The sequence below is a fragment of the Styela clava genome, chromosome 14 (assembly GCF_964204865.1).
Source record: "Styela clava chromosome 14, kaStyClav1.hap1.2, whole genome shotgun sequence".
Lineage (NCBI taxonomy): Eukaryota > Metazoa > Chordata > Ascidiacea > Stolidobranchia > Styelidae > Styela > Styela clava.
Genome location: NC_135263.1, coordinates 80,720 through 97,287, shown reverse-complemented (window position 1 = coordinate 97,287; position 16,568 = coordinate 80,720). Strand labels below are relative to the sequence as shown.

The 16,568-nt window shown below is 35.7% G+C and overlaps 1 protein-coding gene across 1 annotated transcript; it reads left to right on the top strand.

Moving 5' to 3' along the window:
- The first annotated feature begins 6,194 nt into the window (after positions 1-6,194).
- Positions 6,195-15,387, top strand: LOC120341638 (teneurin-4-like). The gene is made up of 3 exons (XM_039410188.2): positions 6,195-6,318; positions 12,665-12,782; positions 13,187-15,387. Exons 1-3 carry the CDS (start codon positions 6,232-6,234, stop codon positions 13,660-13,662), a joined length of 681 nt encoding a protein of 226 aa, XP_039266122.2. The 5' UTR covers positions 6,195-6,231; the 3' UTR covers positions 13,663-15,387.
- The last annotated feature ends 1,181 nt before the right edge of the window (positions 15,388-16,568 follow it).

Genomic DNA, 16,568 nt, shown 5'->3' with positions numbered 1-16,568 from the left:
AATCCGAGCAGCAATAAAACAGAGTCAGGCATGCAAGCAAACCCAACAGAGTATGCGCGGTTATACTAACCTTTAATGAATGGAAATGTCTCGATAAACATAAGAAGAATGTATTGAATCGAAATCTTCATTTCGAATCCAAGTTTTTAGTCAACTTTTCTTCAATGAAGGCCGATTCCGAATTTCCGAACAGCATAGGTTATAATGAAGCCTCAATCTATTCGCATCGGAATATATCCTATGCAAGCTCACTCACTACTCTAGAGTGAAAAGAGGATTTTTTTTTTTAATTTTAGGATACCTCTTGCGTCACAAAAAAAGAGAGTTGGTAAATGCTGCTATTTCTATCTTTATGAAACGATGATGACCACGGCACTACCACGCCCGTAAGAGTGATATTGTGTTGAACTCGTTAGCAATGGTTAGGATGTGCAGAATCTGATGCCAGGGTTATGCTAGTTTAAAGCGACAAAAGTATCAAACGCCTATTTTCTGAAATCGAACAGGTCAAAAAAGTTAAAAAAAAGTTGAACAGGTTATCATATTATTTATATCAATTACTCAAAGTTTAATTTAACCAGAAAAAGCAGTGATTATTGTTGTGTTATGCAACTTGGCCGCTGCTCATGTGCAATCGTTGAGACGGTTTTCTGCATAGCTATTTTGTTTGCCGTTAATATAACATTATGTAAAGCAAATTTAAAACTGAATATATCAGTCAAGGACCTGAATATGATATTACCCAAAGGATCGTCTAGATTTCTCTGGAAACTGAGACAACACACATGATAATGTACCATAATACCGCAATCCAAGGGCATATAACACTTTGAGCCCTGGCTTTGATGACAATTTTGATCAAAGTACGTTCTACAGTTCTCTCAAAAAAGAGAAAATGCACATACAAACTCGTGAAAATATCGTGATTTAGGGACATACAGCACGCTCGATTTTAGCTCTGATTGAAATTTCAATCGATACACACATGATAATGAATCGATATACCGCGAATCAGCAACATTTATACACTTTGACGATATTTGACATACGCTTTATTGTTGAAATATATTTCAGAGTGATGTTTTTTCACCACTTGTAGAGAGCGTGGGGAGAGGGAAATCACTGTTTCTCGTGATTTATGGACAATTGCTGTTAGCTTTAGCCGAGATTTCCAGGGATATTTTTTTCTTTATAATAAAACATGTTCAACTGGTAGAAAGCAAACAATACAATTCAGTAAATGTTTTGGATGTTAATGCCAGGGATTTTAAAGCCTTTGAGACTTAGGTGGAGCTGTAATATTTGGTTTAAATTGTTTTACAATGATTAGAAGTGCAAAATGTGATGTCGGGTTATCCTAGTTCAAAACGGCTAAAGTTTCAAACGCTCATTTCCCAAAATAAAACAGGTCGTAACAGTTAAAAACAAGTTAAACAGATTAACATATTATTTATATCGGTTACTCACAGTTGAATCAGAAATATCAGTGAGTATTGTTGTGTTATGCAACGTGGCCTTTTTTCTGCTCATGTACAATCGCTGAGACTGTTTTCTAATAGCCATTTTGTTTGTGTCTATATAACATTATGTAAAGCAAATTTAGCACTGAATATATCAGTCAAGGATCTGATTATGATATCAATCAAAGCGCTATCTAGATTTCTCCCAAAACTGAGACAACACACACGATAATGCAACAAAATACCGGGATTAGAAGACATTTAACACTTTGACTTCTGGCTCTGTTGACAACTGAAATCCAAGTAATTACTACAGTTCTCTTAAAATTGGGATAATTCACGAACAGACTTAAGAAAATAACGTGATTCAGAAACAAACAGCACTCTCAATTTTAGCTCTGCTTGACATTCACAATTGCTGTTAGCTTTATCCGACGATTCCAAAATTTTTTTTCTATTCTAATGAAACATGTTCAACTGGTAGAAAGCAAACAATACAATTCAGTAAATGTCTTGGATGTTAATGCCAGGGAATTTAAAGCCTCTAAGACTTAGGTGGAGCGGTAATATTTGGTTCAAATTGTTTTACAATGGTTAGAATGTGCAAAATGTGATGCCGGGTTAACCTAGTTCAAAACGGCAAAAGTTTCAAACGCTCATTTCCTAAAATAAAACAGGTCAAAACAGTTGAAAACATGTTAAACAGATTAACATATTATTTATATCGATTACTCACAGTTGAATCAGAAATATCAGTGAGTATTGTTGTGTTATGCAACGTGGCTTTCCTCTGCTCATGTACAATCGCTGAGACTGTTTTCTGCATAGCCATTTTGTTTGTGTCTATATAACATTATGTAAAGCAATTTAACACTGAATATATCAGTCAAGGATCTGATTTTGATATCAGTCAAAGCGCTATCTGGATTTCTCCCAAAACTGAGGCAACACACACGATAATGCAACAAAATACCGGGATTAGAAGACATTTAACACTTTGACTTCTGACTCTGTTGACAACTGAAATCCAAGTAATTACTACAGTTCTCTTAAAATTGAGATAATTCACAAACAGACTTAAGAAAATATCGTGATTCAGAAACAAACAGCACTTTCAATTTTAGCTCTGCTTGACATTCACAATTGCTGTTAGCTTTATCCGACGATTCCGAGATTTTTTTCTATTCTAATAAAACATGTTCAACTGGTAGAAAGCAAACAATACAATTAAGCCAATGTCTTAGATGTTAATGCCAGGGGTTCGCAAGCTTTTCGGTTGGGAGGTAAAATTTGGTTTAATTTGTTAGCAATGGTTAGAATGTGCAAAATGTGATGCCAGGGTTATACTAGTTTAAAAAGGCAACGGTTTCAAATGTTCATTTCCTGAAATTAAACAGGTTCAAAAAGGTTAATACGAGTTGAACAGGTGAAGTACCTGTTTATGATATCAATCAAAACACTATCTAGATTTCATCCAAAACTGAGACAACACACTCGATAATGCAACAAAATACCACGATTAAAAGACATGTAAAACTTTGACTACTGGCTCTGTTGACAACTGAAATCAAAATACTTTCTACAGGAATCTTAAAACCGAGATAATACACATACAGCCCCATAAAAATACCGTGATTCAGGGACAAACTTGCTCAAAATTTCAATCGAAATTTTAACCGAGTGATTTCAACTTGAAAGCGGGACTCCTAGTCGGTCCGATTGACCAGATGTAACCAAATTAAATCTTCGTGTTGATATCATTAATTGCCCTTGCAGTCATAGTCATAGTCAATTTTATTTTTTCCAACCAGCAAAAAAATAACATACAAAATCAAAAGATAAACAAAATTTAACACACATTTTTACTGGGGAAGGGAAGCTGCGGGGAACCAAATTTGGTTATCGAGCAGCGACACCCAAGATTCGTCATCTAATTTAATTTGGAAACTCGGAAGTTATGTTTTAAGAATAAAATGTACCGGTACAGGTTTGAAAATCCCATCCCATCGGATAACTCGTAGGGTATTCCCTGATTAATCGGGTAAGTAAAGGTCTGAAATGCTGATACGTGTTGTATATATTGTCTAGAAATAGCCTGATTGCGAACACTATAAACACTAATAAGTAGTTTAGATATAACCATAGTTTAAATAGGCGCAAACATGCAAATGGCAATGAATTATAAATAGGCCATATTACAGGATGAAAAGGACGCGGGAAATCAGTGGTGGTTATCGAGCAGCGGCACCTATAAAATAACTCTGGACACTATATTATAAAGAAGAAAAAGTCAAATACAGTGTAAATAAATTGGAAAATAAAATGCATACAATATCTCGAGGCAATCTGCTATAATCAACAGTCGCTCACTTCAACAAAACACGACTCTGAACACCACTAACTTGGTAACCATGGAGATGGTATTAATGGACTGTGTCACAACAATACTATTGCTGTATTGTGATGCGCATTGTCTAACAGTCGCCAATAAACGTCAGATTCCGAAGGCGTAACACTGGCTTTCAATTAGACGCGGTGGATATTGAGAGCAAAGAAACAGGTAATAAAATCTTGTAGCATTAAATAGAAAGACGGAATATCTGTGACGCTAAAATTAAATTAAACGAGATACGGTAACGTGGTAGGTACCGGTAACGGTACTCAGTGCTGCAGTGATATACTGTATATCAATGCAGACGTGGTCCATTAAAAGAATAATTTGCACTGGACAACAGTTTGAACATATAAGGACAGCGTAATGAGAAAATTAGTAATGCAATAATTACGTCAATTATCACAGCTAAGCCATATTTACAGTACTTGGTCATTAGGAATAGTTCAATAACATTATTCACTCTGTTTTAGGTGAGGGTATGAAAACAGTAATACAACAACTTAGGAGACAAATTGTTTCAAACAATTGGAAGTAAGTCGACAAAAAAAATAATGTTAATAGGACATGTTTTGTTTGCTTTTTAACATATGAATAACATGTGTCATCAATGCTCTGGGCATTGATTCAATTACAGAAATCAGATATGAACTCATTCACTACATTAAAGTAAATACAGTAATGAACGTTTGTCATATAAAGATACAAGAGCTATAAATTGAGAAAGATTGTTGCTGTAAAGTAATGAAGACATAATATATTAACTATTGCAAGTATACAGTAATTACTAGGTCATTGCAGTGATTCAATAACCTTTCACATTATATTTTTTTTCAGGTGGTGTCATATAAGCAGCCACAATAAAGATCTTGGTCGGGTTGTTACAAACATTCGAAGTAAGTCGACACGAAATTCTTTTTCATATTTGATTTGAAAAGTTGGTATGACATGCTTCGTAAATCAGCACGGAGAGCATTCCACATAACAACACCCTTATATTTGAGTGAATTTTGCGTTTTAGTGTAAGTCTGTCGAGGTACATGGAGTGATGAAGTGGATGCTGATCTAGTGTTATAATTGTGAACATTGCTTTGCTTGACAAAATAGTTATTAAATGCCTGTGGCAGGCAACAATTGTGGAATTGGTGCATCAACTTACCAATTTCTAGATGATAAATATCGGTATACTTCAGGACACCAGTTTCATGATACATAATATTCATGTTAATATGAGCAGTAGGCCTATAGAGAATTTTAACGGCCCTGTTCTGTAAAACTTTAATAGGATTTAGTTTTGACTTGGAGGCTGATCCCCATGCAACAACTGCATGCAACAACTGCATACAGTGGCGTGGCATCCACCCCCGCGGTCGCTTGGGGGGGGGGGGGGGGGGGGGTTAAGCTGCAAAATCAAAAGCTGCATTGCAAAACCAGTAATGCACATCTTATAATGTTGATGTCAGTTCTGCTCAGATCGTTTTGTTACGTCACAATGCCAGGTGGCGAAGATGGTGAATGAGTTTGCTAACGCGGAAACGCAAATTTTAGGTTGCCATTGCCTTTTTACACCGACATGTTATTCTTTTTGACGAAATGTAAAAAAACGTTGTCTTAGCTTATGTCCGAGAGTTTTTAGGGTCATTTCCACGAAATATTTTTGCGGGAGGGCCCATGGGAGTCTTGCTACGCCACGGTGCCCTTGTCCTCCGCCCAACTGATGAATTCTTAAAATCTCTCCCAAGTTTTAATAAGCTAATTCTTTTCTCCAATGCTCGCAGCACGCTGTCTTTTGAGATTTCACAGTTTGCCTGCAAAGCCGTGAATGACACATTGTTGCGTCACAATCACAACAACGCAACATCAGGAAAAATCTACGTTTCATTTGGCATCTAGTTTCAATCGGCACGTGTTTTCCTCTTGTGGTAATGAAGGATATTAAAAATAGCAACACACAAAATCTCGACTACCGTTTAAGTAACCATGGAAATCTTATCGTGAACCTCTGGGGGTTCACGAATCCCGGGTTGATATCCCCTGTACTAGAGATTAACACCCACCCCTCGACAAATTCTAATCTATTTGTAAAACTTTTTTATTAAGTCAAACTCAAAATTCCTTATAATTTAAAGGTGTACTATTCCCCTCAGTTTACGTTACTCCACTTATGCCCCCTTTAAATTAAAATTCAAAAAACTCGTGCTCTCTTCCTACCTGTCTCCTGTCATCACCTTGATTTGATGTGCTGTCAACTTTCACTTTATCATTGCATGATTACTTGATCTGATCCAGAGTCTCCCTCTGAACTACCGATTAAATGACTGATCGTTATCTAATCTCCAGGTCTACGATCCAGTGAACCCAGTCCCACCGTATGATAAGATGACAAAAGTCAGCAGTTGGTTGGACGCTCTCGGATTCAAACTTCAAAACGTCGCTCCTGATCCAAAGATTGATGATAGACAGAAGGTGAGTCAGATTAAACTAATATCTAAATCAGAAAATGGCCGTAGGTTCAAAACCAATGTCCACCTTTTATAATGCCTTTTGGTCAGGTTTCAAAACTGGGGTTTTGTCAACCTCCTTACATGACTGTGTAAGCCTTTCCGTTTATATTTCACTGATTGACTACTTCAAAATGTTACCCAAGCTTGGTGTCCCAAACTCATCATCATAAAACAAGAAATTCAGCTCATTTGTTCATAGTAATTTCATCGACTTATTTACCAACACATAGACTGGAACGTGGCCACATTTTATCCAAGACTTGCAGATTTGCTCCCATGGGCCCTCCCGCGAAAATATTTCGTGGAAATGACCCTAAAAACTCTCGGACATAAGCTAAGACAACGTTTTTTTACATTTCGTCAAAAGATCTTGTGACTTCTCTGGCTACAAATGTTGACAATTTGAACACTCAAATCAAAACGATAAACAATTCAAGACCTGAACCTAAATTTAACCCGGTTCATCGATATAATAATGCTTCCCCACCGCATCACGGGAGACAGTATTATTCACAGAATATACGCCAGTTTGAAAGGAGAGAATTTGCTAGAGACAATACAAGAAATCCTAGGAGTACGTTCAATTCAAACAATTATAACTGGAGACGGAATTGTGACGTAAACTTCTGCTATTACCATAATAGATTTGGGAAAAACGCAGTGAAATGTAATGCTCCTTGCAGCTTTCCCGGTAAAAGGAATTTTTTAGCCGAAGGGTAGACTTTTCTAGTTTTAACAGCAGGAAAGGTCTACCCCCTTTTGAGTGTAAAACAAATACTGTACATAGATTTTAAAATTGTAAAAGTCTAAACAAAAATATTCTACCGTCTCCTGGTGGCAATAATAAATTATTTTTTGTACATGACTTCTTTTCTAATAATAAATTTCTCATTGACACCGGGTCAACTTATAGTATTTTAAATGCTAAAAAGGTACGCGAATTCAAAATAGTCAAGGATTTTAACAAAGGTAGACCTGATACTCATGTAACGTTAGATACTAATCGTGACCGAAAATTGGCAAAATAGGCAATATAGAAATTGAAATTTGCTTGGAAGATAAGGCGAAATTTACGCTCAATTGTGTTTTAGCAAACATAGAGTTTAATGGTATTTTTGGAGTAGATTTTCTTGTCAAACATAAACTATAGTAATCGACTTAGCAAATAATTGTTTAACTAATCGATCAGAGGATTTCTCGATTCCGTGTCATAATACTTTAAGCGGCGCGCTGATATTAACATTACTACCGGAAACTATAGACAAGGGATACGAATCATTATTAAAAAAATATCCAGAAATCTTAAACCGGAAACATGCAAATTTTCGAGGCGTCAATCATAATTTCCAACATGATAATATAACATTTGGGCCTCCAGTCTATACTAAAGATCGAGCGGTGCCGTTCAAATATAAGAAACAAGTAAATGATGAGATAAATAAATTGTTAGAAAGTGGCGATATAATACGCGGAGTTAGCCCGTACTGTAGCCCTCTAAACGTAGTCATTAAAAAGGATAACTCTATTCGCTTAACTTATGACTATAGACGCTTGAATCTAATTACAAGTATTCCAAGATTCCCCTTGCCGAGACCGAAGACTTCACGTCGGAACTTGCCGGGTGTATGATTGTTACCAAACTAGACCTTGAGCCTGCTTAAATTCAAAACTTAATCCGTTACATAGGCATAAAGCGGCATTTTCAGTAAATAACACGCAGTATATTCCAATAAGCCTTCCATATGGCGTTTCCGGTGCACCCAGCACCTTCTCCAACTTTATGAATGAAGTTTTGTTTGGGTTAAAAAATGTTTTTGTTTACCTTGATGATTTACTAATTTACACTAAAACGAAAGAGGAAAATTCGAAAGTAACTGAACAAGTATTTAGACGACTAAATCACTATGGCTTAACACTTAAATTGAAGAAATGCAAATTTGCCAAGTCAAAACTCTCTTATTTGGGCTATGAACTTGATAAAGAAGGCATAATGCCGCTCCAAAACAAGGTTGCGGTTATAAAAAAACTTTCGGATACCACAAACCGTTACAGAATGCCGTAAATTTGTTGGAATGTGTTGTTTTGACAAGAAACACATTCCAAGATTCTCTGAGATCATTCATCCGATTACTAAAATAGTTTCAGAAAAAAATCGTAAACGCCAAAAACCAAATTGGACGACAGAATGCGGTATTGCCTTTAATAAAATCAAACAATGCTTGGTCAACGCATGCATGATAGCGCACCCAAGCGTTGACGTGCCGATAACTGTGATATGTGATTCCAGCTCGTCTGCAATTGCAGGCGCGATTACGCAATATCTGGATGGACACAATGCGCCTTTAGGTCATTATTCAAAAGCCGTGTCAGATCGAGAAAAAAACTATACTATTTTCTCTAAAGAGCTAATGGCTTGTTATTTAAATATTAGGTATTCTAAAAATATCTTAATCGGTCAACAATTTCAATTATTGTCCGACAATAAAGCGTTAATTCAAGCATCAAATAACCCAACAGACAGGCCCAGCGCCCGAGAAAATCGTCAACTAGACCAGTGGTTCCCAAACTTTTTGTACCATCGCCCCCCTACAGTAATTTATACAACTTCATCGCCCCCCAGCACTACAAAAAAATTTGAAGTCAGAAACGAATATATATATATTACGGACCAAATAAGAAGACACATCATATTATCAATAGTAGCACGACTGAAAACATCTTTTTCTTTATATAAGAGGTCGAAAATGAAAGAATCCAGGGTTCTACCTCTTCAAAAACCGCCGTGTACTTGCCTCATAGCATTTAACTCCCTAAATTCACCCCATTTCAAATTAAAATAATGAAAACCAAGTTAATTTTCCCAAACTTATAATAACGATTTTTGTACATCTCATTCATCACTACAGCCTGAAGACCTGCGCCAAAATACATGATATATTATGATCTTCGGTAAAATTCACCCTCGATTCCTCATCCTACCATGGCCTCAAGTCCATAGAATTAATCAGCCATTTGGGGTTGCTAGTCTTTTGCGAGTCGCATATATTTATTGCAAGTTAAAAACGGAACAGCGCTCGAAAACTGCGACAATTTATGAACACAACCCAGCCGTCTTCTTAAAAAATTTTTACAATGACATTTGATGTGACACTGTCTTGTTGCTGCATCACGCTTAATAGCTTTACGTCGCCAAAGAACATTTTCTGAATGAGCATCACTAATCCTAGTTCTTTGTAATGTTCAATTTTGAAAATAAGTGTTCGCACGAATATGTATTTTCAAACATCGAAGTGAATATTTTCGCATGGGTTGTAAAATTTTAATAAAGATTTTCCTTAAGAAGATTCATTTTTACAAAAATTAAGCAGTGACAAATCTTTCGAATAGAATAGGAATTTCATTTCCTTATTGCATTGCGATATATATATTTAAATATTTGTTGCGATATTAAACCCCTGCACTCAGCATCAACTTTTCTGCGTGTATAATTTTAATTTGTCTAATTATAATTAAATTGTAGGCTCGCCTGTTTCAGACTCCTAATCGAGCCCAATTTTGTATACTCATTTTTATTAATGTCATACGACCCCCAAAATTTACCCAATATACAATAATTATACACCATTGGAAAGGTCTTTTAGAGTACTATACGCTAGATGTCACTGGAGGACCGTAAACCAAAACACCTCTTTCAAGTGGTTTCTCGTAACGTCAAAAAATAACAAAAATATTTACACTCTCTCATTCTATCAGCTGTTGGACGTCTATAGCTATTGTAAAGCTGAAATGTGACTATACAGTTGACTGCACATTGGTTTTCTCTTTCATATGATACTAAACGCTTTTCGATAACGCGCTTCATTCAAGCGTTTTGGAAATTTTCCGTTTGAGAAGTCACCACATCGAATCAGGCCAGGCTAAGCTTGATAGATCGATCGGTTTTTTGTTTGTGCTTTATCGCGTTGAAAGCTTTTGTGAGTCATAATAAAACATTTATGATGAATCATAAAAGCTTATAATCGTGAGACAAGGAGAATTTGCGAGATAAAACGCCTAACTTTTTTTCGGTGAGGCAGCTGCGATCAAACGACTCGATATTTTCATAACTTCCTGACGTTGTGAGATGTCCACTCTCCTATGTTATGTAGCATATAAAATGACCTTCAAAATAAGACCTTATCATACTAGCTTTTGTTATTGGTTAGCGCGCAACGCCAAGGTTTATGGAATCATTTTCTTGTTGTGCGACGTTTTTATATCGCAGCGGGAAGTACACGCGTGATATGTAAGCGAAATTTTATCACTTCTAAATGTCATATAAGGTTCATTCTCATATCGTTGTGTGGGGAATTAGATTTCCTTTCAAGCAAGACCATAACAAACATCCCAGACCTCATGGTATAAACACAGCATTGCAAAACGTCTGAAACGTCGCGCATGCGTCAGTCCGTGGGGATTAGGTAATATAACTTAGTCTAAACGTGTCTCACGATAAATTCTGTTACGTAGAAAATGTAATTTACTCCTCGAGCGTAGATTATAAATAAAATTAATTCATCGTCAAAACGCCATTTTGTCTGTATGATGGATGTTTCCCCGGGCATAGACTTCCTTGTTTACTTCGTGACATTGGCCAATCAGCGAGATGCAAAAATAAACGTAACAATGCATCCTTTCGCATCCGCTTAGACATTTTCCTCGCTCAGACAGATTTTCAGGCGTGGTCGACGGTCGTAAACATTATCTCAATTTTTCGGTTTTTGACTTATATTCGTTTGTTTTTAGTTGTGTTTCGGAAATTTAAAAATAAATCAAATAATTCAATGATCACTTTGTCTTTCTAGGAGTTTCAGTTTAAGTGATCGAAAATTAGAGTAGAAATAGATGTGATAGACAAGGCTAAAATTATATACCGGTAATTTAAAAAAACAGATTGTTGAATGGTATGAATTAGAATGGTAGTTTGAAACACCCCATTTAACAAGCGACAACTCGCGAAACCACTCCTATAAGAAGAATTTTCCGGGGTTAAAGGTCGGGGAAAGGTCCATTCAGTGAAGCGTCCCGGGCCAGATTTTTTGTTACTCAGGATGTATTTTGCAGACCACTGGGATACGCAAACTACCGTACCTTACGGGGGAGACAATTCCAGCAATCCTTTCGCGTCTGATAATCGCCCACGTGCTTCAAAATGATTTTGTATGTGAGAAAAAGTATTTGTCATACTCGTAATATAGTCTAGTTCAGTGATTCCCAAAGTGGGCGAAAACAATACAGAGGGGGGGGCAAAAAAAGTCGAAGGGGGTGATAGGGGGGCGATTTCGCGAAACCTGGTTTTGTTTGGCGCATTGTGCACTTGATTACTGTACTCTGCGTGCTCCAGCTTGATTTTGTATTCAAGTTATTACAATCAGTCGCAAGTAACGTTAATGGTTTTAATTCTTGTATATAAACCTATCAATTGCTATTTAAAATGACAATCAAGTTTTGTTGTTTCAAGTTTTATTGTCTTATTAATCGTATATAATTCTTTCAATTGCTGATTAAGTGACATAAATTTAGAAAAGTGTGCCGTTATCTTGCCGTTTTGAGTCTTATATCATTGCTTATTTACATCGAACAGTTTTAACTTGTTATACATTATTGATTGTTTACATCTGACAGTTTTCAAACAAATTACATTGACATTTCAATTATTAATATCAATATTTTGAGATTTTAAATTTGGACATTTGTGCAAAGGGATTTTAAGTCTTATACAATTATTGGTTAATTTCAGTATGTCCTGTTTAAATATTTCGCATGTGGTCTCCGGAATGTGTAACAAATTAACCAATAATTTCGGAAATAATGACATCAAGACTAAAAATAATTCCTAAGTCATAAATATTGGAGAATATTCAAGAACATTCTAAATATGATATTTCAACATAACGTGCGAAATAGCGAATAATTTCCCATGTGTTATGTTGAATGACCTTGTTTTACATGAATAATCAGTGTAAGAACGATCTCGAATAATCGGGAAAATTGTGTACCCCTTTAAATGCGATTACCTACATTTATGTTTTTGACATGTTTTGCGTATAGAAAAACAGTGAAAAAAATTTACCTTTTCAAGTTTATTGTTTTTATTGTGAAATACCGGATGCAGCCTTACTCACTAAGGCTCCGTCTCGGCGGCCCCCAGGTAAATTGAGTTTGAGACCCGTGATCTAACTAGTTTAATTAGCCTAATAAGCAACTACAACAGAAGTCGTCTCACTTTCCCCCTCATAATATCATTCAAACTTTTTCTTCCTCCGCAGGACAAATCATCTGTTGAATGTCAGTTATTTCATCATCTACAAACCTACATCAACCTACAAACAGTCTCACCGTCAAGTCTGATACCTGAGACAAGGAAAAAGACCAAACAAATAGCAAGTAAGTCTAGGGGCCTAAAATTCAAGCCTAATTTTCATGTTTTTTCCTCAACTTGGGGAACATATGACCTTTGTGTGCCCATATTAGAGCATTTCTATTTTTGTCCTAAAAAGCGAAGACATACCTAGTTTATATTGAAAAAGTTATTTCACCAAGATTTGATCATAAAAATATTGTGACTTATTTTAAGAAGGTAATTCAATCCAAAACTGCATGACTTAGTGGATAATAGTATTTGTAAGTGAATTCTGGCACGATGGCTTGAAATATACCTCCAGCAGTCAGAATTTAAAAAACCATATCTTGAAATTGGCATTTTGTCATTTTTCTCAGTTTGTACGAATAAGCTTGACCTTAATTTGATAAATTTTCACCATTAACCAGATTTTTCTTGTCTTTTTCAGATAGAGCTCTATTTTCCCAAGGTCTCGTTCTTTCGATAGATCGGGGTATGGTGACAACGCATGTTGCTGACATGGCAACCAATGATGTTAAACGACTCAGCAGTATTTTAAATGGTGGTGATGTCATAATCGGAAAATATGCTGATTCACCATCAGCGCCAATGAGTTTTACGAAAGAAGGAAAACCCGTACTTTACATCTCGAAGTCGTTAGATAGTCTCAAAGCAGACAAAGTCACCTTGACATTGACAGATTCTAAAAGAATATTAGATGGAGGCTACTCTGGTGCCATGGCAACATCACAAACAACACAAATAACAGTGACAGTCAGTGATGACATACTGACAATTGAGTCTCCATATTGTGTTGTCATAATCAGTTATGTTACAATGGACAATAGAAATGGAAAAACTAGATTGTCAGAAAAAAAACGAATTGCTGAATCCGCTCGTTCAGCAGCGGAGCAGGAAGCGTGAGCGGTCGAGCGTCAGAAAGTTACCGCAGGTGAAAGGTCACGTTGGAATGCTCGGGAAAAGCAGCTTCGACGAAGCGGTAAAGTAAGTGGTTATAAGGTTGAATTTTTCTGGGACGTTGATAAATATCCAGAGTTTGCAAGTCCCGGAAGAAATGTTAATTTCGTAAGGACGTTAACACTAGATGGCCAGTCACAAGATGGCATCATCTCTCAGGATTAAGACTATCCGCGTTCACGTAATATCCCAGAAAAAACGCAGTTAGATGTTTTTCTTCACTGTACGCTTGGATAAACAACGAACATACAAGTTCACTGTGTTATGACATCACCATGATGATGTCATAATATCAAATCAACGTACCATCACTCATCTCATGATTTCTCTGACTTTATATAGACACTGTGACTCACGCAATTGCTAATTTCAAATTTGCATAAAATGATAGAAAATGCTATTTTTAGCAAAATATTAGTTTGCATTAATTTTTATTTGATTTTCTCTGCAGTTTTTATCCCGCCATAGTTGAAAAAAGTTTTTTTTTCGTTAAAAATTGCCATATTTTTATTTCGTAGAGTGATTTCAGTTCCATTTTGTGCCATTTCTTTGTTTATTTTTGAAATTCAGTGTAAATGCGGATTTGCCATATAGCTAAAACTCGTTTTGGGGGAAAAATACAAAAAAATGTGTAATTTTCAGTGTTTATATTTGAAAATTTATCGACCAACCAATTCCTTTTATTTTCTCGTTTTATTTTTATTTTTTATTACTTTGAAGCAACAATATCAATTTAAAATATTTAAAAAAAATCAATTGGGGCACTAATTTCAAATGTGTAAAATTTTTTAACCATAATTTTCATAACTTTGTTGACTGAACCGTGAATAGACAGCAGCCATATTGAATCATTGTTACCTCCTGACCATCTAATAACCCTGTTTTATCACTATTATTGCTGTCGTTATGAGACAGATCTTTGACTCCCTATTTCCATATGGCCCAGACTATAACTATTTTATAGACTAGGGTTCGTCCAGTAATCCATCTTCCATCCATCCAACAATCGAAAATTGCTTTTTATTGTAGTTGATTATAGATTTAGAGAGTATAATCCAAAATATTATTTATTTATTCATTTAAAAAAAAATTGGAAGAAATACCATGTCTTAGCCTTACTATCCTATAATAAATTTGCATTTCACTTAGGTTCTTCAAGACTCCGCTAGGAATATCTGACACCCCGTTTTTCGCTTAGTTAAATAGATGGGTTCATTATACCCCGATACCCATATCTTCGATCAAATGGGCGTCTGGTAACCAGATGAGAAGCCGTAGTTCATTGAGTCGTCTTATCGGCTGTTTTATTTCGCAAGGAAAAATGTGAAAATCCTGTTTAGCCTATGTGCCAGTATCACTTATATTTCATCCATATTATTAGGTGAACGCAGTACTATCCATGTTACCAATTCCACGGCACTTTAATAATTATTATTATGTAACAAATCTTTTTATATGATGCCATAATATTAATATGACATAACAATATAGTTGTTTGTTATGTCACAAATCAGCACTATATAATTATATGGCAAATGTTTTTTCTATTGTTTATCTATTCTAATTGTGGCGTCACAACGGTATAAACCCCATTTTTGTTAACATTATGATAAACAAACGAGTTTACCTTCTTGATTTTATGACGTCATAGTAGGAGTAGGACAAGCCAGGTGCTTGTTATTAATTCTTTGTTTGTTTATTTTGCACGAATTTTTTCTTTGTTTTTGCCTTATTCTGTTTGCTTATTAATAAAAGCAGTTTCAATTATATTTTGTCTGATTCTGTGTTCTGCCTAGCGCTTCCGTAGGCCCCGTCCAGTACTGTGAAAAATTCCATGATTAGATCTAGGGTAGAAAAATTGAGCTGATTACTGATTATCAAGCTCTCACTACTTTGCTTACATCTCAAGGAAATATTCGACAATCGATGAGGATTGCTCGATAGAATGCTAGTTTGCTACATTACGATTATACATAGTGGTGAAATACGAATCCGGTGCTAAAAATAAATTTGCTGATGCTCTATCGAGATTACTGAAGTTGCTGATCGGAAGATGATGTTGTGTGTAATTTTCTGAATACTACGGATACTGATTTGTCCATTTCATTACTTGAAATGCAAGTAGCTACACGTCATTATGCTCTCTAAAATGAGAGGTTACATTTGTAATGGATGGCCTTACAAAAACGATGTTGATTCTGCTTTACAAACATTTTATCATGTACATGATGAGCTAACAATTTACAAAGAATTTCTTTTTCCATTAAATGAATATTCGTAAATTTTCTTGTCTCCATTTTTTTTTGTGCATTTTTATGTCAGTAATAGTAAATGGTGATATGATAGAAACATTCCGTACATCTGAGTTAGAAAAACTTATTATTTTTTTCAGCCCCTTTGTAACCTACGCATCCGTTGCGTCTTGTTTTTTTACGTATTGACGCAACATAGGAATTTTCGACTAAACTTCGTGTACTGAAACATGGCATCATTCCAGGTCGGGTATGGGATTAGTTATTGGACACGAAGTGGACATAACGATCGTTTCAATATTATGTTGGTCTTGTTGTTGTTGTTGTTGTTTATTTTCGACACTTTTTGGACATCTAGTGGGAAATCTAAAAAACCGCTTTTTTCTTCGATCACTGGACCAATTGCTTTGAAATTTTTAGTGGTTAAAGATGAAATTTTTTCTCCAGAAAGCTATGTAAATTCTATCTCAAAACTAAAACAGCTTTCCTGTGTTTAATTGTGATTAAACACTTCTGCCAATGGGCAGCGTTCAATAAGCAAAATATATCAAACTTTTGTTGCTAACGGACCAAAATTAGGGGTCGCAAATCTTGGCGAGC

What these genes read in the sequence shown, in the direction of transcription:
- LOC120341638 (XM_039410188.2), top strand. Translation starts at nt 6,232, where the DNA reads ATGACAAAAGTCAGCAGTTGGTTGGACGCTCTCGGATTCAAACTTCAA. An exon ending in AGATTGATGATAGACAGAAG is followed by an intron (nt 6,319 to 12,664) that starts GTGAGTCAGATT and finishes CTTCCTCCGCAG; the next exon opens with GACAAATCATCTGTTGAATG. An exon ending in AAAGACCAAACAAATAGCAA is followed by an intron (nt 12,783 to 13,186) that starts GTAAGTCTAGGG and finishes TGTCTTTTTCAG; the next exon opens with ATAGAGCTCTATTTTCCCAA.